This window comes from Chlorocebus sabaeus, chromosome 11 (assembly GCF_047675955.1).
Source record: "Chlorocebus sabaeus isolate Y175 chromosome 11, mChlSab1.0.hap1, whole genome shotgun sequence".
NCBI classification, from domain to species: Eukaryota; Metazoa; Chordata; class Mammalia; order Primates; family Cercopithecidae; genus Chlorocebus; species Chlorocebus sabaeus.
In genome coordinates this window covers 25878865-25900995 of record NC_132914.1, presented here as the reverse complement: position 1 = coordinate 25900995, position 22131 = coordinate 25878865, and the positions used below count along the sequence as shown (strand labels likewise).

The following is a 22131-nucleotide window of genomic DNA, read 5'->3' as shown; positions in this document are numbered from 1 at the left end:
AGACAATCAGCAGCTCAAAAGAGGAAGACAGATCATTTGATGGGATTTGTCAGGGAAAAAGAATGAGAGATGATGGGTAGAAATAGGAAGCGTAATATCTGTATAAAAGAAGCTTCAGAAGCCAAGAATGGACAGGATGAGTTTGATATAATAATTGGTGCTGGGGCAGCTGACTACGATTTAAAATAAATTTGATTTTCACTTTACCCTAAAGACTAAAAAAAAAACAACAAACCATAGTTTCCAATATAAAAACAAACTATTCAAAAATTATAAAAATAATGAAAGTATTTGAAGAGAACGTAGGAAACTTATCTTTACTAACAAGACCTTATCAGTGCATCAAAACCAAAAGCATGAATGAAAAAGAGATTGGATTCAAATATTTGTGTAGCCCCATAAACCTCATTATAAACAAAGCTGAAAGGCAAATAACAGGCTGAGAAAAATATTTCAACATACATGACAAAGGGTTCATACCCTAATGTAAAGAATTTGTACACATCAGTGAGAAGACAATTTCTTAATATAAAATTAAGCAAAGGACATGAGCAGGCAGTTGAGAAAAGAAATACAACTAGCCAATAAAAATATAAAAATGTACTGAACCAAATAAGTAATCAAATTAGAAAAAAAAGGTCATTTGTTTTCCTATCAGATTAAGCAGGCAGGCATCTTCACATACTGTTACTAGAAAAGTAAATCTGTACAATCCTTATTTGGCACCATGTAAACATGCCTATGATTAGTGATTTTACTTATAGTAATTTATTATTAGAAAATAATAGAACAAAATAAATAAAAATGATTGTGCCAAGATGTTCATTGAAGTTTTTTTAATAGTAGCAAAAACAGTCCACAAATTAAAAAATTATAAAATATCCAAACAATACTAGTTGGTTTGGATATTTGGATATTTTATCATTTAAAATGACAAAGATTTTATATACTTTTCTATAGAAAGATGCCTAGAATGTATTGTTAAATGTTTTTTAAAGTTAAAACTATTATCAATACGATTCTGCTTTTTTGAATGCACAGAAAAAATCTAGAAGCCTCTCTACCAAAGAGTGGTTATGTTTTGGTGGTGGGGGAAGAACAGGAGAAGGATGGGATGGTGGTATATTATCAGTGATTTTTTTATTCTCTGTACTCTATTGTATTATTTAGATTTTCAATAAATAAGTACTGAACACACATTACTTTCCTCATAGGAAATGAAACAATGTATTTCCCATTTTGGCTTTAAAGGGGGAAAGTTCATGATAAGCCTCTGTGCTGAGGTGAAATTCCCTTCTTCCATCACACTAATCCCTGTACCTAACTTCTACTTGTCTTGATTCAAAACTTACCCTAAATTTTATCTCCATAGAATCTTCTGTTTCCTCAGATTAAATTAGATGTCCGTCCACGATGCTCTTGTCATTCTGTTTAATTATTAGAATTCTTACCTTAAACACTAAATTATGATCTTGAGGACGAGAATTTCTTGATAGACTTCACATTTAAGCAGAGAGAATAGAGCTCATAAGGGCTCAATGAATGTTTATTGAATGAAGGAAGAAGTGAATGAATGGATGTGTAAGTGATGAAAAGCAGGCCCTGACTTGAGTCTGATTTGTTGTGAGCAGCCTACATAAATTGGGGATTTCAACCACTATCCTCCTCAAAGTTATCCTGTCTATTGAGAGATACTTAAGATCCTCTTCATTACAGTTGGGTGTGCTGGAGATCATTTCTGCTACCTTTACAGATTCTGCAAGCTGGTCACTGGGGATTCTTGGGACTCTCTCCTCTGCAGTTCTGATCCTCCACCCCTTTAGTGATCTGGCATAGTATGTGGTGATAGGAAGATTCTTGCTGTCACTACAGCAGCCTTAGGAAAGGTGTGCTCCTCCTATTCCAGCTGGAACTCAGTGTGCTTTTGAAGCAATATTTACAGACAGTGGTTAAGTTTGTATTCCTATATAATCACGGCTACAGGGGAACTAACGTAACCCTAAGTTTCATTCATGACACATAACAATTTGTGTGTGACAAAATGTTTTCTAAATGTTTTAAACTGCCATATAAATTCATGATACTCAACTTTTGTGTGTATGTGTAAATTAGGGACTACATGTAAGATCAGTAGGCAAACTTAACTATGTTTCGGATTTAGAGAAAAAATTCTGTATTTTTCCAGGTTTTTTTTTTTTGGTTGGGGGTAAAATGCTTACCTCACAATTTTAGGTTATCATATTTTATTATAAATCTTACATTTTTTGTATCTTTACATTGACTTTAGAGACTGATACAAGGCAAATATGATATAATAATGCAGGCAATTATGGCCCACAATATATGAGTTATGTTTGATACGTCAGATAATCACAAATAACAAGTATTTAGTATTTTGGTCATTTAAAAATTTAAATCTCATACAGTAGAAAATGTACACATTGTTTTCTTTTTCATGAGTGCAGCAAGAAGTTTGCCACTAGAGGGCTCTTAATACCACATTTTAGATCATTTAAATGTGTAATACTAGTAATATTATAGGTATTGGGTAATACTGTCTTCCCAATTACTGTATCATGCAAACTTTTTAGAAAAACCTAATTTAAGTGTAGCACATTTGCGAGAAATTAATTTTTAATGAGAATTACCTTCAGAACTACATTAGTGATCTAAAGGGCATGCATGATAGTATGTGGGGTCTTTGAACTTTTAAAAGTTAAAGTAGTCTCTGGCTTTAAGATAGTTTAAACAAATATATACAGGATTAAACATAAATATTTTATATATGTAATGTATATGTTATTTGTCAAACATTTACTAAATGCCTGCTATTGATAAGGGATTCAACACGATCTTGTTTTTAATGGGCTAATAATCTTGTGGATTAGAAGAGTTACCATATATTCTAATATGTGCAATGAGAGAGATTCTACTTGGGGGTTAAGATATCAAAATAGGCTGGGCACGGTGGCTTATGCCTGTAATCCCAGCACTTTGGGAGGCCAAGCCAGGGGGATCACCTGAGGTCGGGAGTTTGAGACCAGCCTGACCAACACGGAGAAACCCCATCTCTACTAAAAATACAAAATTGGCCGGTGTGGTGGCAGGTGCCTGTAATCCTAGCCACTCAGGAGGCTGAGGCAGGAGAATCATTTGAACCCAGGAGGTGGAGGTTGTGGTGAGCCGAGATTGTGCCATTGTACTCTAGCCTGGGCAACAAGAGTGAAACTCCATCTCAAACAAAAACAAAAATAACAAAAAAGGAGATCAAAATAAACCCAAAATAAAAACAAACGAACAGATTGGAAGTCTTCTCTCGTGAGGTAGCGTGAGCTGAATCTTTCAGTGTAGCATGGAGAAGTTTAGATAGGAAGGAAAGGAAGTTATTCTGGCCAGAGGGAAAAGTATGGAGATATGAAATAGCCTGAGTAATTTGGGATGTTTTGTGATAATCGTGGATAAATTAAAAATCCATGGGAATAGGTTATATAAAAAACCTAGCATCAGAGCTCCTTAACATTCAACAACCTTTAACCTGCCACAAATGTATGTTTTCAGTGCATTTCCAGGTCATACCCTGGGAGTTGTTCTCATTTCCTTACTCACTTACTGAATATGTATCATATGCCTACCTCTATGTGGTGGGCACCATTCTGGCCCGCAGGGGAGGATGGCCAAAGGACAAATAAGGCTCCTTCTCTCATAATTTACATGCAAGTTAGGAGAAATCAACAATAAATAAGAAAAAGTAGCAAATACCATATAGTAATCATTTATGCACAGAATTAAACAGGATTCAACTGGGAGTGACTTTACATTCCGTTGTTAGGGAGGGCCTGTTTGATGGCGTATTATTTAGCTGAGACCCAGATGACAAGAAAGAATCAGCTATAAAATGATGAAGGTAGGCCGGGCGCGGTGGCTCAAGCCTGTAATCCCAGCACTTCGGGAGGCCGAGACGGGCGGATCACGAGGTCAGGAGATCGAGACCATCCTGGCTAACACGGTGAAACCCTGTCTCTACTTAAAAAAACACAAAAAACTAGCCGGGCGAGGTGGCGGGCGCCTGTAGTCCCAGCTACTCGGGAGGCTGAGGCAGGAGAATGGCGTGAACCCGGGAGGCGGAGCTTGCAGTGAGCTGAGATCCGGCCACTGCACTCCAGCCTGGGCGACAGAGCGAGACTCCGTCTCAATAAAAAACAAAAACAAAAACAAAAAAAACGATGAAGGTAAAAGTAGTCTTCAGTCACAATTATTGCAGATGTCATAAGACAAGTGAGAAGGAAGGCCAGCGACTGATTTATGATGGGCAAGAAGCAAAGTGGTAGGTAATAAAGTTGGAAAAGGAGGCACAAGCCAGATAAAGTCAGGCTTTGCAGGCCAGAGTGAGAATTTAGGCTTTTATTATACATGCAGTGGGGAGCCATTAGAGGGTGGTAAGTAGGAGTGTGACTTGATGTGATGTATGGTTCTGAAAGGTTATTCTGGCTACTGTATAGAGAAAAAATTGTGAGGGGCCAGAATAAAAGCACAGTATCTAGTTCAGTAGTACTGGTAAGTAATAAGAAGCCATGGTGGTTCTGACAGAGGTTGCAGTAAGAGCTGTAGAAAGATGAATATGTTTGGGAGATGTTTTGGAGGTAAAATATATCTGAGTTTTTATTTTGAGAAATGAGGCATGTGGTGGTACAGTTTACAGAGATGAACAGGAATGGAGTGAAACAGTTGAGAGTGGCTGTGAAACAAAGAGTTCTGTTTGGGTCATAGTAGGTTTGGGGGAGGCAAGTGGAAATGACAGGTAGGCAAATGTGAACCTGGAGTTCAGAGGAAAGTCAGGCACAGCTCCACGTACATGTTCATGTGCAGGTTATGTTCTGAACTTGTGCAGTCAAGCAGCACACAATGTGTGTGACCTACAGAGCATCACTAGCTTATGTTTGGGGACCATTGGTCTATAGATAGTATTTAAAGCCACTGGAATGAATGAGACCAGTAGTCTCAGGATAATTATTCTTAATTAATGCTGTATTTTCAAAATTCATTTTCAATTCTGTATCAAGAATCAGTTCCAATGATTTATTTTGAGTTATAGTAAAATTGAAATTATCTTTTGATGAAAAAGTATATTTCAGATCAATGAATTTCTTTTGCATAGATCTTCTGTTGATGGATAATAAAATTCAAGACATTCTGTCAAACTTGTGTTCAGTGCTGACATTTTGCAGATATTATCAAGATCATTTACTTCATTAATAATTGTTGGCATCAGTTTCATATATTCTCTTCCAGTACTTTCATGATTTTTGTAGCTTTTGATTGGTTTAGTTTTGTTTTTACATTTGAATCTTACCATCTGGAATTTATTTTAGTGTAAAGTGAGAAGAATGAATCTAAATTTATTTTATTGCAAATCTTAGCCAGCTGTCTCAAAACACATACCATATAAACCTAGACTTTTTCCATTGATCTGAAATGCCATATGCTAAATTTTCAAGTGGATCCTATGATCTATTTCTGGAATCTATATTCTGTTTTTATTGATCGACCTATTAATGATAGGTTATGTTTTTATATCAAATTCAAATTGCACATTTACTAAGGAATTTCTATATTATAATATCTGTGCATTTATCAAGTTGCAATGAAAATTATTTGCTAGTGTCCCATGACATTCTTTCATGTTATAAACTAGTTCTTGTATACGTTGAGCCAAGATATTATTGAAAAGTTACTTTACCTTCTCTGATTCATATTCTGTCAAAATTTCCAAGGAAACATCTTTTAGAAATTGTTATTTACTCTTAATCTATTATAAGTCTATAAATTTAATACAATTGAGGTAAAAATTCCAGGTGTCAATTTTTGAGGCTTGACAAAATACTCTTAAAGTTTATCTAGAAGAAAAAAATACTTGGAAAACACCCAATTTTGTAAAAGAATTATGATGAAAGAGGACCTTCATTACCAGATGTAAAACATGATGAAAATAGGAATAAAGAAGTATTTTTTTGGCTTCATTGCCAACAAACACAAGGAGTTTATTATTATTATAATGTATAAAACTTATACATTATACCCGTATTGTCAGCAAATGAGATTTGAAGTTTTTGTGCAGGAGCACGTTCTGATGACACTGTTGCAGTTACAGGAAAACATTCGAGAGTAGTTATCAGAATTAAGGAGCTTGTGCTAGAGTGTAAGTTGACTCATTGCATCTTTCTAGAAGTCTAACTTCAGAAAAGAGTCAGTTGAGCTAAAGAGTAGTACAAATTTTTAAAAATTTGACTTACGTAAAGGCAATGTGTCATATGCAAGAATATCCTCTTTATGATGTGGTAATATTGAAAGTGATAAATTCCTGTTGTTGTGTGCTGAGGTGAAGTACTCATGTTTATCAGGGGAAAAGTTCTGGTGAGAAAGTCTGAATTCCTGGTGTTCCTGCAAGATAAGAAGCCAGTTTGGTCTAAACTCTTTGAAGAGTTCTCAACTTTTTGAAGATATGAATTAGACTGACTTGCCTATTGGTCTGATATCTTTGGTATTTTTTATGGATCATAATCCTCCCTGTAAGAAATAAATGCAACTTGGTTTTTAAACGTAAGTAATGCCAAAGGCTACCTGGCTATCCCACAGGGACCTCAAATTCAACATTCCACAATCAAATTCATTACTTTTCCCCCAAACCTGTCCTTCCTCTTCCTTTTCTTTTTCTTTTCTTTTCTTTTTTTTTTTTTTTCTTGGTGCTAATTGTTATCACCCTCTACCTTAATTACCTAAATCCAACACCTGAACATCAGCCTTAGCCTCTCCTTTGCTTTACTTTTATATCCAGTCCCTCTTCAAGTTAGGTTTTTAATTCCTTATCATCTCTCCTATAAGCTCCATCTAGTGGCCCTGGTTGCTTCTGCCTTGGGTAGGTCCTGATCCTCTCTACATTGGACTTCTAGCACTTCACTGAGCAGCCCATTGATCTGGTGGCTGCCAGAATACTCTTTCCAAATGCAAATATCTTCACATTAGGTTCCTGCTGAAGGCCTTTTATGAGCTTTCCTTTACCCATAGGAGAAATTCTGAAGTCTTTAGAGTGGCATTCAAAGCTCTCCACAATCTGGCATCTCTCCAGCCTCAGATCTTTACACCCTCCTGGCATGCCTCACTCCAGCTATACCTGACCACTTGGAGTGCTTGGAACCCTGTTTCGCTTCATGCCTTTCACTCACATTAGAATTCTTTCCCACTATTTTGGGGGGAGGATCTATTAATAATTCTTTTTCAATATTTAGTCCAACAAACCTGGAAGCATCATGTTACCTGACTTCAAAGTATACTACAGGTCTACAGTAACCAAAACAGCATGGTACTGGTACAAAAACAGGCACATAGACTAATGGAACAGGTAAGAGAGACCAGAAATAAGGCCACACATCTACAAACATCTCATCTTCAACAAAGCTGACAAAAATAAACAATGGGGAAAAGACTCCCTGTTCAATAAAAATGGTTCTGGGATAACTGGCTAGCCATATACAGAAGATTGAAACTGTACCCCTTTCTTATACTGTTTACAAAAATCAGCTCAATATGGATGAAAGACTTAAATGTAAAACCCAAAACTATAAAAACCCTGGAAGACAACCCAGGCAATGCAATCCTGGACATAGGATGGGCAAAGATTTCATGAAAAAGACACCAAATGCAATTGCAACAAAAGCAAAAATTGATAAGTGGCATCTAATTAAACTTAAGAGTTTCTGCACAGCAAAAGAAACTATCAACAGAGTAAACAGCCTGCAGAATGACAGAAAATATTTGCAAACTATGCATCTAGCAAAGGTCTAATATCCAGCATCTATAAGGAACTTAACAAATTTAGAAGAGAAAAACAACCCTATTAAAAAGTGGGCAAAGGACATGAATAGGCACTTTTCAAAAGACATATGTGTGGCCTAGAAGCATATGAAAAGAAGCCCAATATCACTGATCATTAGAGAAATGTAAATCAAAACGACAATGAGATACCATCTCACACCAGTCAGAATGGCTACTACTAAAAAGTCAAAAACTAAAAGTTGCTGGTGAGGTTGTGGAGAATAGGGAACACTTATACACTGTTGGTGGGAGTGTAAATTAGTTCAACCATTGTGGAAAGCAATATGGTGATTCCTCAAAGAGCTAAAAGCAGAATTACCATTTGACCCAGCAATCCCATTACTGGGTATATACCCAGAGAAATATAAATCATTCTACCATAAGGACACATGAACGTGAATGTTCACTGTAGCACTATTCACAATAGCAAAGACACGGAATCAACCTCTAAATGCCCATCAGTGACAGATTAGATAAAGAAAATGTACATATACACCATGGAATACTGTGCAGCCATACGAAAGAATGAGATCATGTCTTTTGCAGGAACATGGATGGAGCTGAAGGCTATTATCCTTAGCAAACTAATGCAGGAACAGAAAACCAAATACAACATGTTCTCACTTATAAGTGGGAACTAAATGATGAGGACTCATGAACACAAAGAAGAGAACAGCAGACACTGGGGCGTACTTAGTAGTAGAGGGTGGGAGGAGAACAAGGAGCAGAAAAATAACTATTGGGTACTAGGCTTAATACCTAGGTGATGAAATAATCTGTACAACAAACTCCTGTGACCTGAGTTTGCCTATACAACAAGCCTTCACATGTACCCTCGAACCTAAAATAAAAGTTTAAAAAAAAATTAGTTCAAACTTACTACCTTTAGGTAAGAGAGGTGTTGCCTGTCTTCATCCACCTATTTTCCCACAGAATTAACTCTTCTTCCTTGTACTCCTATTGTGGATCCCTTACTTTCTACTACAACACTTACAAAAATACAACCATTTGTTTACTTGCTTCCCTAATAGACTGGAAGTTCCTTACATCAGGGACTTTGTCTTTTATTGCCAGTGTCTAGCAATGCCACTGCTATTTAGGAGCTCTGTAATTTTTTTTTTTTTTTTTTTTTTGAATGAATAAACAAGGGAGAAGGTTCAGAGGCGTGATGGAAAGGGTTTGCAGAGAATGCAATAGTGTTAAAGCTGATCAGGAGGAAGACACATGAGGCAATATGGTGATGAGAGATGGGAAAGACTAGTTTACTATGGGGGACTTGTCTGTGTATGATGGTTAAGAGTCATGGGAATAACTAGTTTTAAATTTCTGACTAGAACTCTGGTATAAGGTTATTCTGTTGCTGCAGAAGTACAGGTACTACCTGAAGTCAAATGAAGTTTGCTGGATGTCATTCAATTTGCACGTATTAGCGCGCACACACACACACACACACAATTTTTATACTAGCAACACTGCATTTGTCTAGTGCTTTACTTTACCCAAAGTTCTTTTATTTCCATTATCTTATTTGACCCTTAAAACAGTTATCTCCCTCAGCTTCAGTTTCCTTATTTCTTCGGATTGTTTGCAAGATGTGTTATATGTCTGATACACAGTTAAATACGTTACATCAAGAATTTGAGGCTCATAATAGTTAAATGACTTGCTCAAGGTCAGAAAAGTAAGTTCGTGGCAGATTTAGACATAAAGTCTAGATTATTTTTACTGCACTAGAGTACAATGAGATACTATCTTCTACGTTACTTGAGGTACAACGTCTTCAATTTCCTTAAGAGACTTACCCCAAAGCAGGCTTTGGGATGACTCTATCAGAGCTGATTATCAAATTTAAGCAAAATCTACCCCCTGGATAAACCAAAATGCAAATATAAATAATTTTTTTTATAGCTGGTATTGCTTCCTAATCTCCATCTTTTACACTTAAGGGTTTTCAGCAGAGAATCTGAGCAGGATAGCTTCTTGCCCTTGTGAAGTTTTGTGGAGATTTTAATTGCTCTTTAAAATATTGCTTTTGAGTCCAGTTTTATAGTAGAGCAAGTATCAGTTTAGGGTTTTCGGCCCTAGAATTAAGGTACCAGACATCTGAAGTGAGTACTAGAACACAAAGACAATGACTGTGCTCTGTAGACACTGACAATCACACCTATATGTCTGTGGTTTTTTACAGAGTTCCGCTGAGGAAGAATCTGAAGCCATAAAATGTGAACTAGAGATGAAAGTATTAAGTGAAACTGTTTTAGCAGGTATTCTAAATTATGTTTTAAGAATTTAACTTTATTGAGATTTTCTTCTTACAGAAGAAATACAGGATCATGGTTTAAAATATTCAGACATTGCAAAAATATATTTAAAGTGAAAATTCTTTGTAGTCCCTTTTCTGACAGTGTTAACAGATTTCTTTGCTCAATTTATCCCTGTCTCTCTTAATTTCTGATAAAACCATGGGATTATATTATACAAATGTTTTTGTTGAGAATATTTTTCTCCCACCTAACAATAAGTTACATACATAGAACGCAATATATATTTCATATAAATGAATATTAAACATTATTCTAAGAATACATTGGTAACCTCACTTTTTAAAGTAGTTGTATAATTCCATCCAATAATGGAACACTGTTTAAATCCCTATTGATAGGTTGTTTCTAATTTTGTATTATTACAATGTTGTAATGAACTTTCACAAGTGCACATACACAACTGAAAGTCTCTCAACACTTCTGGGTATTCACAAGTGTTTGCATTCAGTCTAGTCCTGGCAAATAGCAGTTGGATATAGTTTAGAAATGTCAAGGAAATGTGATTTAGAAATGTGATGTCCAATTTGTCAGTCTTTTAGTTTGAGATTTATATACATCTTTTCTGTTAACTTTATGCTTCTTTCCCAATAACTTCTAGGAATCTATTTTCTATATATTTCTTAGCGTATTTTTTCATAACAGGCCTTTTCTCCACTTTTTCTTTCTACTTTTTTTTTTTGAGATGAGATCTTGCTCTGTTGCCCAGTAGTGGTACGGATTATGGCTCACTGCAGCCTCAACTGCCCAGGCTCCAGTAATTCTCCCACCTCAGCCTGCTGAGTAGCTGGGACCACACAGGCATGCACCACCAGGCTAGCTAATTTTTTAATTATTTGTTGAGATGGGGTCTTGCTATGTTGCCCAGGCTCATCTTAAACTCCTAGTCTCAAGTGATTCTCCCACCTCAGCCTCGCAAAGTACTGGGCATGAACCACTGCCCCCCAACCTGTTTTCATTTTAATAATAACACATGCTTATTGTATGGTTTTGTAGATGAAATAAAAATTGTGTCCTCCCCTATGCCCCACCATTACCCATGCCTATTTCCACTTCCAAGGTCAGCTCTATGAATCATTTTGAGTTAACCACTTTTTGAAAAGTCTTAGTAGCTAGTTGAATAGAAACATCCTTTACCAGTGTTAGAATTTTAAAATTTCTTTCCTAAGAGCATACTAAACTGTAATCTATTTGAAACCTGTTAATCTGATTAATTTTAGCACAGTTGTTGCTGGTAGAGAATTCTTCTGAAAAGCCAGATTTCTTTGAAAACGATATGGTGGATTTATTCCGGTTCACAACTCTGGGTGGAGTATACCACTTGGATATTTTGCAGCTTCCTCCACAGTGTAAACCAGTGAAGGGATGGATGATTGTGGAAGTAGGTTTATTCTTGAATCAAAACTTATAAGTAAAATAATTGCTCATGCTTTTACTTTATTTCATATTATCTAACATCTAATAAGTTTTAACCCTATTAAACACAAACGAAAAAATGTAATTTTAAACTGTCTTTATTGGTATTGAAAATTAGAATCAGATACTAAAAGAATGTAAAATAATATGAAGTTTATACTAGAATTCATATATGCTAACCTCATTGTAAATTTACATCATCATGTTTTGTTAGTGCCAATTTTGCCTTAATATTCTAGATCAGAGGTTGGCAAACTTTCTCTGTAACACGCCAGCTGGTAAATATTTTCACCTTTGCGGTCCCTACCAGCTCTGATGCAACTACTCAACTCAGCCATTGCAGCACTAAAACTGCTGTGTATAAACCAATGGGCACAGCTATGTTCCAATAAAACTTTATTTATGGAAATCGGTGGTGGGTGGGATTTCCCAGGGACGGTAGTTTGCGGACTCTAGTCTAAATCAGTGGTTGTCAATATGTGTTCCCTCGAGCAGAGGCATCAGCATCCTCTGGCATCATCTGGGACTTTGCTAGAAATGCAAATTAATGAGCCCCACCACAAACTTACTAAATCAGAAACCCTGGAGGTAAGGCTCAACAATCTGTTTTGGAAAAACACGCCCTAAAGTTTGAAAATCACTAGTCTGAATCCTTGATATACAAAATACGGTCCTAAATCAACAGCATTGAACCAGCAGCATTAGTGTCAGCTGGGAACATGCAAGAAATGCGTAATGTTGGGCTGCACCTCAGAGCTACTGAATCTGCAGTTGAACAAGATCCCCAGGTAATTCCTATGCACATTGAAATTTGAAAATCAGTCCACGTGATGCCAATGCTGCTGATGCACTGACCACACGTTGGTGATAACGGTTGTTAGATCATCTTTCAAGGAGTTTCTCGCCCCTGTTTTATAAGTAGTAACACTTGTGCTATTATTGACTTGGTTTATTTTTAACTTAACCTCATGGTGGCTTGCTTCTCATAGAATGCTACCATACATACCCAGTTATGTGGTCATAGGCTGCCCCTTCCTTCCTCTCTCTCTTTCTCCTCCTCTTCCTGTCTCTCTCTCTCTTTTCCTCTCACCCTCTCTCCCCTAACACAACCTGTACACAGATTGCTGGGTACTTCTCACCCACAATCCTATCCATTAAGGACCTTGGTGCATTCTTGTATTTGAGAAGTATTTCCTAACCTTTTTTCCCCCCTGTTATTGCCCTAATCACCTCCCACTCCAACAAAATTTTAATATTCTCTTTATCCATAAGGTCCCAGACTGAGCTGGGGTTTTCAAGAATCCATCTAAAGATCTGTTGTTGTTGACTTTTGTCACAGTGTCCTGAGACCACTTCATGCTCTCCCCTTGAACCCAAAGAATCCTCCTTCACAGCTATCTTTCTCTCCTGCAACAAAGAGGCTTTCCTCATTTTCAAGGCTTTTTCAATAACTTTCCACCTCTTCTAGAATCTTGCCCTAATTTTTCTTCTATTTTCTAATATTTTTAAATCTTTCTTCCTTCTCTAGATCCTTGTCTGCTGCATTCAGATAATGCACAAATCTTCCTTATCCCAGAAACATCTGCTGTCTGGTTAATTCACTTGCATTCATTCATTTCCATTCTTCTCAAAAGGTCGTCTATGTTTCTTTCTCTTTACCTGCACACCCTTAGCATGGTATTAGAGCATGTGATTTAGGGTCCCATGCACCTGGTTTTGAGTTCTGGTGCCCCTTTGAAGTCATTTTGTAATCTTTGTCAAATTACTTGATTTTTCCAAGTCTTAGTTATCATCTCTGTTAAATATAGGCCTTTAGGATTGCTTAGAGGAATACAATGATAAGGAAGCCCCACCACACAATCTGGCCCATAGGAAGTTCTGTACATTCATCTTTAGTAACTTTTCTTCTCAATCATTTATCTTTTAAATGTTGTTGTGACATTTTCTTAATCTATGTATAAATGGGATCAAACTGCAGTGCTTATTAAAAATAACTGTATCGCTTATTCAGTACTATTTACATTTTTCACTGTTACCAGTCAACTAACTTGATGTTGTTTTGGTCATTTTTAAAAGATACTCAAAGAAGGATTACAGAAATCCACATATCCTCCAGAAACTACAGAAGACTTTGAGACAGAAAATGCTTTCCCACCTATAGAGGTCACTCTTGAGGTTCATGAGAATGTCATCTTTTTTGAGAATCCTATGGTTGTAAGGTGGGATGCTGAAGGTACAGCTTTTATAATTATGTAATAAAAAGAGGGATAACAATAAAAGCCTTAAATTGAAACAGGAAGTGTAGTGTATTAACTGAACTTATTATTTTACATATTTCTTTGCCAATTCTAGGGTCTCGTTTTGTTTGTTCTTAATGGAAATGAATAGGGGTTGAAGCTTAGAATTTGCTGAGTGTTGTAAATATTAACTCCTAAAGTATCTATATCTGCCATTGTCTATGAACAGTTACTTTATGGTTATACCGTTATGTTTCTAAAAAACGAGTTAAAGGCTGGGCACGGTGGCTCACGCCTGTAAATCCCAGCACTTTGGGAGGTCGAGGCAGGCAGATCACTTGAGCTCAGGAATTCAAGACCATTCTGAGCAACATGGTGAAACCCCGCCTCTCTACTAAAACATTACAAAAATTAACTGGGCATGGTGATGTGCGCCTGTAATCCCAGCTACTTGCAAGTCTGAGGCATGAGAATCGCCTGAACCTGGGAGGTGGAGGTTGCCATGAACTGCCATGGTGCCACCGCACTCCATCCTGGGCGACAGAGTGAGACTGTCTGTCTCAAAAAAACAAACAGGCCAGGCGTGGTGGCTCATGCCTGCAATCTCAGCACTTTGGGAGGCCGAGGCGGGTGGATCATCTGAGGTCAGGAGTTTGACATTAGCCTGGCCAACATGGTGAAATCTCGTCTCTACTAAAAATAGAAAATAAGCGGGGTGTGGTGGCACACACCTGTAATCCCAGCTACTCCGCAGGCTGAGGCGGACAATAGCTTGATCTCGGGAGGGGGAGGTTGCAGTGAGCCAAGATGACGCCACTGCACACCAGTCTGGACCACAGAGCAAGACTTGTCTCAAAACAAAACAAACAGGCAAAAATGAGTGAAAATATTAAAATCAGGCCAGGCACTGTTACTCACGCCTGTAATCCCAGCACTTTGGGAGTGCTGAGGCAGGCGTATCACCTGAGGTCAAGAGTTCGAGACCAGCCTGGCCAACATAGTGAAACCCCATCTCTACTAAAAATATAAAAATTAATGGGGCATGGTGGCACATGCCTGTAGTCCCAGCTACTTGAGAGGCTGAGGCAGGAGAATTGCTTGAGCCTGGGAGGCGGAGGTTGCATTGAGCCGAGATTGCACCATTGCACTCCAGCGACAGAGCGAGACTCCCTCCATCTCAAAAAAAAGAAAAAAATATATATATATATATCAAAATAGTTTAGCAAATCAAAAACAGATAAAAACTCTACTCTTCTGGAATAACCAAATAGTTCAGATTTGGATAATTAATATTTGATTAATGTTATTTATAAATTGTACACAAGTATTGGGGATGAGCAAATGAGCAAATGGGAAACTTGAGAAAGGGAAAATTAGCCACTTTTGTATACCTTTTTATACCTTTTATTTTTGAGCCGTGGGACATTATTGCTTATTCAAAACTTAAATATTAATAAAATTGTAAGTATCTACAGTGATCTAAGCTAATGATTTGTTAATCTTTAACAAATACCTCCTTTGGAGTAGGCTTGCTGAATTTTGAGAGATCTTGGTCTGATGAGTTAATATATGCCATTTTAAGGATCCTAAATGAGAGTGCACCTTTGTTTTTAAGGTTTTTCTAGATTCATCTGTTGGTGAAGGGATTTATATACTTGGTGATAGGCTGGGAACAAATATCACTAAGGCATAGAGCTTTTACATAATTACTTATTTAGTTATGGAAAATTTAGGAACAGAGAATTTAGGAATTTATACCAGGAAGTTTAAATATTTTGTTTTTTAAATTTTTTAATAGATGCCCTGGTGCTCTACATTTTTGTCTGTATAGACAGACATACAAGATATATTATTTATATTCTAGAAGTAGTCTATGTATTAAAAACAGTAGGCCAGTCGCAGTGGCTCACACCTGTAATCCCAGCACTTTGGGAGGCTGAGGTGCGTGGATTACTTGAGCTCAGGAGTTCAAGACCAGCCTGGGCAACATGGAGAAACCCCATCTCCACCAAAAGTACAAATATTAGCTAGGCATGGGGGCACGTGCCTGTAGTCCCAGCTATCCCAGAGGCTGAGATGGGAGCATTGTTTGAGCCCAGGAGGTTGAGGCTGCAGTGAGCTGTGATCGTGCCCCAGCACTCCGCGGGTGACAGAGTGAGACCCTGTCTCAAAAAACAAAAAAAAGTTTAAAAACCTAGTAAATTCTTACATATTAAACTATAAAATATATCAACATGAACAACTTTATCTCTTTTGATATTCACAGGTGTCACTTTAATGGTAATATTCCTAAGTATTTATCACATTAATTATTAACACGGCTGGGTGTGGTAGCTCACACCCAAAGTAATCCCAGCACTTTCGGAGGCCGATGCGGGCAGATCACCTGAGGTCAGGAGTTCGAGACCAACCTGGCCAACATGGCGAAACCCCGTCTCTACTAAAAAAAAGCCAGGCGTGGTGTCACATGCCTGTAATCCTAGCTATTCAGGAGGCTGAGACAGGAGAATTGCTTGAACCTGGGAGGCGGAGGTTGTGGTGAGCTAGGATTGCGCCATTGCACTCAAGCCTGGGTGACAAGAGTGAAACTCCGTCTGAAAAAAAAAATTATTCACATGAAATTAGAATTAGACAAGGTAAATCATTCCACACAATTCAGGGAAATAAACTTGTGCAAAATTTCACTCTACAACTTCAGCAATTAGACAGCAGTAATTTACAACTCTAGTAATTTTTAAACCACGGGGAAACATTTCGCCTGGAAATACTAGCAATTTGGAGAATTTATTTATAGGTAATAACTTTTTACCTTATAAATTAAAATTATTTGCTAATGTAGAGACAAAAAGAGGAATTAAAAATAATTCTGTGAATGTAATTGTATTTATTATATGAAATCTAACGGTAAAAACTAGTCAACAGAACCCTCCAATTGAGAACAGGAAAGAGAGCTAAGTAGAAATGGAGAGCACATACAGGAAGAAAATGGTTCATTTATTTGTCCTATAAAGATGACCCCTCTCCCACCCAAAGAAAGAAAGAAAGGAAGGGAGGAAGGTACGAAGGGAGGAAGGGAGGGAGAGATAAATGAGGCATAGTTTCTTCCTCTTGGAGTTTCAAAGTTGTAGGAGAGGCAGATGGGAAAACACTGTATTGTAATACAACGTAGTAGGGTGCTAGCATAGATGTAAAGCGCTGTAGAGCACGACAGAGATGGCTCAATCTTTAGAGTATTGGAAGGCTTCTCACAGGATGGAATGTTGAACAGGGCCCTCAAAGATGAAGAGAATGTTCGCATGCAAGTCTCTGTGTGGGCATGTTTTCAGTTCAGTATGTACCTAAGAGTGGAATTGCTGGGTTGAGTACTGAGTTTATATTTAACTTTCAAAGAAACTGCCAAATTGTTTTTCAAAGTAGCTGTACCATTTTACATGTCTGCCAGCAGTATATGAGGTCTTCTGTTTGTTCACAACATTTGTTATCTTTTTGATTATAGCCCTTCTGGTGGGTGTGAAGTAGTATCCCACTGTGGTTTTATTTCCCTAATTACTAATAATGTTGATCATCTTTTTCAGTACTTATTAGCCTTTCATATCTCTTCTTTGGTGAAATGTTTATGCAGATCATTTACCCACTTTTAAATTAGGTTGTGTTTTTTTTATTGAGTTGTAAGAGATACAAAAGACCACCTACAGGAAGTACGTTAATCGTTGCCTGGGGCTGGAGGTGGGAATGGGAATTAACTGTAAATGGACATAAGGATCTTACTGAGGGGATAAAAATGTTCTAAAACTGGATTGTAGTGATGATTGCACAACTGGGTAAATTTACTAAAGATAATTGAAGTGTATACATAAAACATATGAATTCTGAAGTCATTTTAAAGCAAAGATGATGAGAATTTCCTGAAAGATTAGGGAAGAGTATTGTAGGAAGAAAGAACTGTATGTGCAGAGGCCCAGAGGTATACATACAGTGTTGTTAAGGAAAGAAAAAAAGTGGGGCTGAAAAGAGAAAAACTTTTTCCCTTGAGAAGTGGCAAGGGATGGAGCCAATAAAGTGAGTCAAAGCGTCATTCTGAAGGTCTTACCATGCTGAGGAGGTGGGACTTGATCCTGTAGGCAGGGGAATGTCTCAGCAAAGCTGGCCTTCTTTTGAGTTTCTGTTCTAAATATGAAAGATCAGTTTATACAAAGCGTTTTTTTGGTGGTTTCATTTATCTTCTTTTTTTTAATAGGGAAAAATTGAAACTAGTGTCACTTTCTTCATTAATTATAAAGGTAAACATTGGAGAACTGATGGCATCAGCAACGTATCCTACAAACCAAAGGAAAGACTTGTAACATTCAGCCTGGACACCTTTGGCCCTGTTACCTTGATTCAAGATGCTCATATTAACATGCCGTACCAGTCATGGGAACTAAGACCACTTGATGTAAATAAAGTACTTTTAACTGTGACTACAGTATTTACTGAGATTCAGATACAAATTAAGGTGAGTTACTATTATACTTGTTATATACTGTCATATCAGAGGTAAACCATTTTGATGGAATACTAGTTTGTCAAAAGCAATCAATGGCTGCTGATTTATATGTTGAAATATGTGTCTTATAATCATTTATATAATGAAATATGTGTCTTATTGAAATATGTGTCTTATAATTTATACATTGAAATATGTGTCTTCAATTTATATATTGAAATATGTGTCTTCTAGTATCTAGCGTAGTCCTAGAATATAGTAGATACTTAGTAAACATTTATGATATATGAAGACACAAAGTAACTTCTAATCATGAAAAAATGTACCTTGAGCTATATTTCTAAATGAAATATTAGTAGAATAATTAAATAGGCAATAAACATGTAAATAGCAAGGCTCAAACTTAAATTTGTACCTTAAAGTTACTAGGGATAGATCAACTGATGAACCAACAACCCTGGTTGCAGTATGAATTTCAGAGTTTTTGATCCACCCTAAAGGGGCTCCCTGATCTTTATCATCCAGCCATTTGAAATCCTTTTTGAGATTGGTTTCTCTCTCAATGATCCCCTATTGCTCATCAGTCAGAAATTATGTAGCCTGAGCTGGGCGTGGTGGCTCACGCCTGGAATCCCCACACTTTGGGAGGCCAAGGTAGGTGATCACCTGAGGTCAGCAGTTCAAGACCAGCCTGGCCAACATGGTGAAGCCCTGTCTCTACTAAAAATACAAAAATTAGCCAGGCATGGTGGCATGCACCTGTGATGCCATCTACTCGGGAGGCTCAGGCAGGAGAATTGCTTGAACCTAGGAGGCGGAGGTTGCTGTGAGCTGAGATCGTACCACTGCACTCCAGCCTGGGCAACAGAGTGGAACTCTGTCTCAAAAAAAAAGAAAGAGAGAGAGAGAGAGAAAAAAAAAAAGGAAAGAGAAAGAAAGAAAGAAAAGAGAAAAGGAAGGAAGGTAGGAAGGAAGGAAGAAAAGAAGAGAGAGAGAGAAAGAGAAAAAGAAAGAAAAAAGAAAGAAAAGAAGAAAAGGAAAAGAAAATAAATTACATAGCCTGAAATGTACGGAGACAAAAGTAGATTAGCCATTGCCTGGGGCTGAGGGTGGGTGGGGATTAACTGTAAATGAGCATGAGGGATCTTATTGGGAGGGATGAAAATGATCTAAAATGGATTTATGGTGATAGTTGTACCACTCTGTAAAGTTACTAAAAATCATTGAATTATAACTTGAAATAGGTGAATTTTATGATATGTAAAATATATCTTAATAAAGTTGTTTTTAAAAACAGAGATAACCTAGAATTCATTATGAATACAGAAAGCCTAGAATATTATTAAACTTTGCTTTTAAAACTAGATGAGGGCTGGGTGCGGTGGCTCATGCCTGTAATCCCAGCACTTTGGGAGGCTGAAGTGGGTGGATCATGAGGTCAGGAGTTCGAGACCAGCCTGGCCAATATGGTGAAACCCCATCTCTACTAATAATACAAAAATTAGCTTGGCGTGTTGGCACGCGCCTGTAGTCCCAGCTACTCGGGAGGCTGAGGCAGAAGAATCACTTGAACCCAGGAGGCGGAGGTTGCAGTGAGCCAAGATTGTGCCACTGCACTCCAGCCTGGGTGACAAAGCAAGACTCCATCTCAGAAACAACAACAACAACAACAGCAACAACAAAAAACTAGATGAGATGGGAGATGGAATGCCTTAGAATCATTAGTGTGCAAGTGCCCTTAAAATGCTTCTGGTCTACCCTCCTGTTGTATATATAGAGAAACTAAGGCCCATAGAGATTAGGGGTTACATGACCTTTCTGAGATTGTGTAAGGGGATTGTATTGCTGGAGCCTCCTTTCAGGCTTCCCTGCACCATTCCAGCAGCCCTGACGACACTTGTGCAAAGGTTCTTCCTCTAGACTCATGGAAAAATAACAAGCATCTTCACAAAGTTCACTTATTAATATGATGATCGAAACACCCAAGACTGCTCAGTGTGCGTTTTCAGGTTAGTAGATCTGTGCTGTCTAATGCGGTAGCGACCAGCCATATGTAGCTACTGCATGTGACTAGTCCAAGTTAGCACATGCTCTAACTGTAAAATAAACACAAATTTTGCACACTTGGTATGAAGAAAAGAATGCAAACTCTCATTAATAACTTCTATACCGATTACATATTGAAATATTTTAGATATAGTGGGTTAAATGAAATATATTATTAACATTAAAAAAAATGAGATGTGAATTCTACACACCTTCAAACTGTCACTTTGCGAGACTTTAAAACTGGATAATATTGCCTGATTATGTTAACTTTTATGGGTGTGAAAAGAATGATCCCTAAAAGTAGAATCATAATTGTTACCTAATAACTGTTTTAATTCAATGTGAACATGTGCGTATTCTTATAACTTATAAAATAGGAGGCTTGAGAGATGATGTAGCCCATTCCTTTGATTGTTCTGATGAAGCCCAAAGAGTTGGTCAACTGCTTAAGGTAACATGGGGACTTTGTGTCAGAGCATTCAGATGAGGCCTAAGATATACTTGCCCTGCATTCTTTCTAGTATAGAGGGATAGATGATTTTTAAAAATGTATAAAGCATCTAAAGGCTGCACCTGGAGTGATACTGAAGTAATGGTTTCTTTAACTTACATAAAACCTTCTTTTTTCTTAAACTAGGAAAACCTCTGCATGTTATCTTCAGTCAAACTGAAAGACAAGAAACACATCTCTATTTTGGAAGGGACATGGATGACTCCTATTCCTTTCATTATTGCTTTGAAAGAAGCTGGACTGAATATCTTTCCTACTAGACACTCTCATTTTTATGTTATTATAAACAATAAGGCAAGAATGAATCTTTCCAAATTTAATGTGGTAGGCATTTAAAATGTTAGCAATTACTAAATGTTATATAATTTAATATTATATACACTGTGTTTTATATGTTCATTTATACAGTATTATAGTTAGAAAGAAAGAAGTGAAAAGACCAGAAATCCAGGGTTCTCTCAAGTTTAATAATTTTCCCTAAGTAAGCCTGTAGTACAATCTTCATATTGACAAATGGAGCATATCCACAGATGGTCAGTTTAGTGAAAAGGTAGTTTAAGCAATTCTTATTTTGTATACTTTGTTTTTGCATTACTGGATATTATATAAGATTTCTTAAAATAGTAAATAACTGCACTTTTCCAAACATGGTAAGTTAGGCAGAATTAAGAATACAAGGACCACCAATGTACAAAACCCACTTCCTTTGGTTTCTTGGCAGAGCCTCCTTGTCTATGTACTGTTTCATGTTCCTCACAAGGCTTTACTTCAATAAGATCTTTCCAGGTTAAACTGTGAGCTTCTTGAGGATGGGGGTCATTTCTTAATCAACGTTGATTCTTCTAGCATCTAGCGTAGTCCTAGAGTATAGCAGATACTTAGTAAACATTTATGATATATGAAGACACAAAGTAACTTCTAATCATGAAAAGTGAATTTGTAGGCAGAAGAGTTCTATACCCAAGAACATTTATGAATGTATCAGAAAATGACAATATAAGTAGATATTCATATAACATTTAGAAATAATAAGTGTATGTACATATATGCATAGGAAAAAAACCCTTGGTTTTAGTAACTCAAATTGCCTGTTACTCTGTAATGTTGAATGTAGTGTTCTGTTCATGCTTTCAGAATATTCTACTCAAGGAAATACTATTTTCTGAACACTATGTGCTAGGCACTATTTTAGATGATTAGGATACATCAATGAATGAAACAAAGGTCCTTACCTTTGTTTTC

General features: G+C 37.1%; 1 protein-coding gene across 9 annotated transcripts in view; it reads left to right on the top strand.

Moving 5' to 3' along the window:
- DNAI7 (dynein axonemal intermediate chain 7) overlaps nucleotides 1-22131 on the top strand; it is an 84778-nt gene that overhangs the window by 56639 nt on the left and 6008 nt on the right. For 6 of the 9 annotated variants that reach the window (XM_073020561.1, XM_007967942.3, XM_073020560.1 and 3 more), the window contains 5 exons: nucleotides 10058-10133; nucleotides 11411-11571; nucleotides 13683-13839; nucleotides 18124-18338; nucleotides 21016-21213. In XM_073020561.1, coding sequence (XP_072876662.1) covers nucleotides 10058-10133; nucleotides 11411-11571; nucleotides 13683-13839; nucleotides 18124-18338; nucleotides 21016-21213 — 807 coding nt within the window. The remainder of the gene's footprint in view (nucleotides 1-10057; nucleotides 10134-11410; nucleotides 11572-13682; nucleotides 13840-18123; nucleotides 18339-21015; nucleotides 21214-22131) is intronic. The other 3 variants (XM_073020564.1, XM_073020558.1, XM_073020562.1) reach the window with 1 other exon arrangement.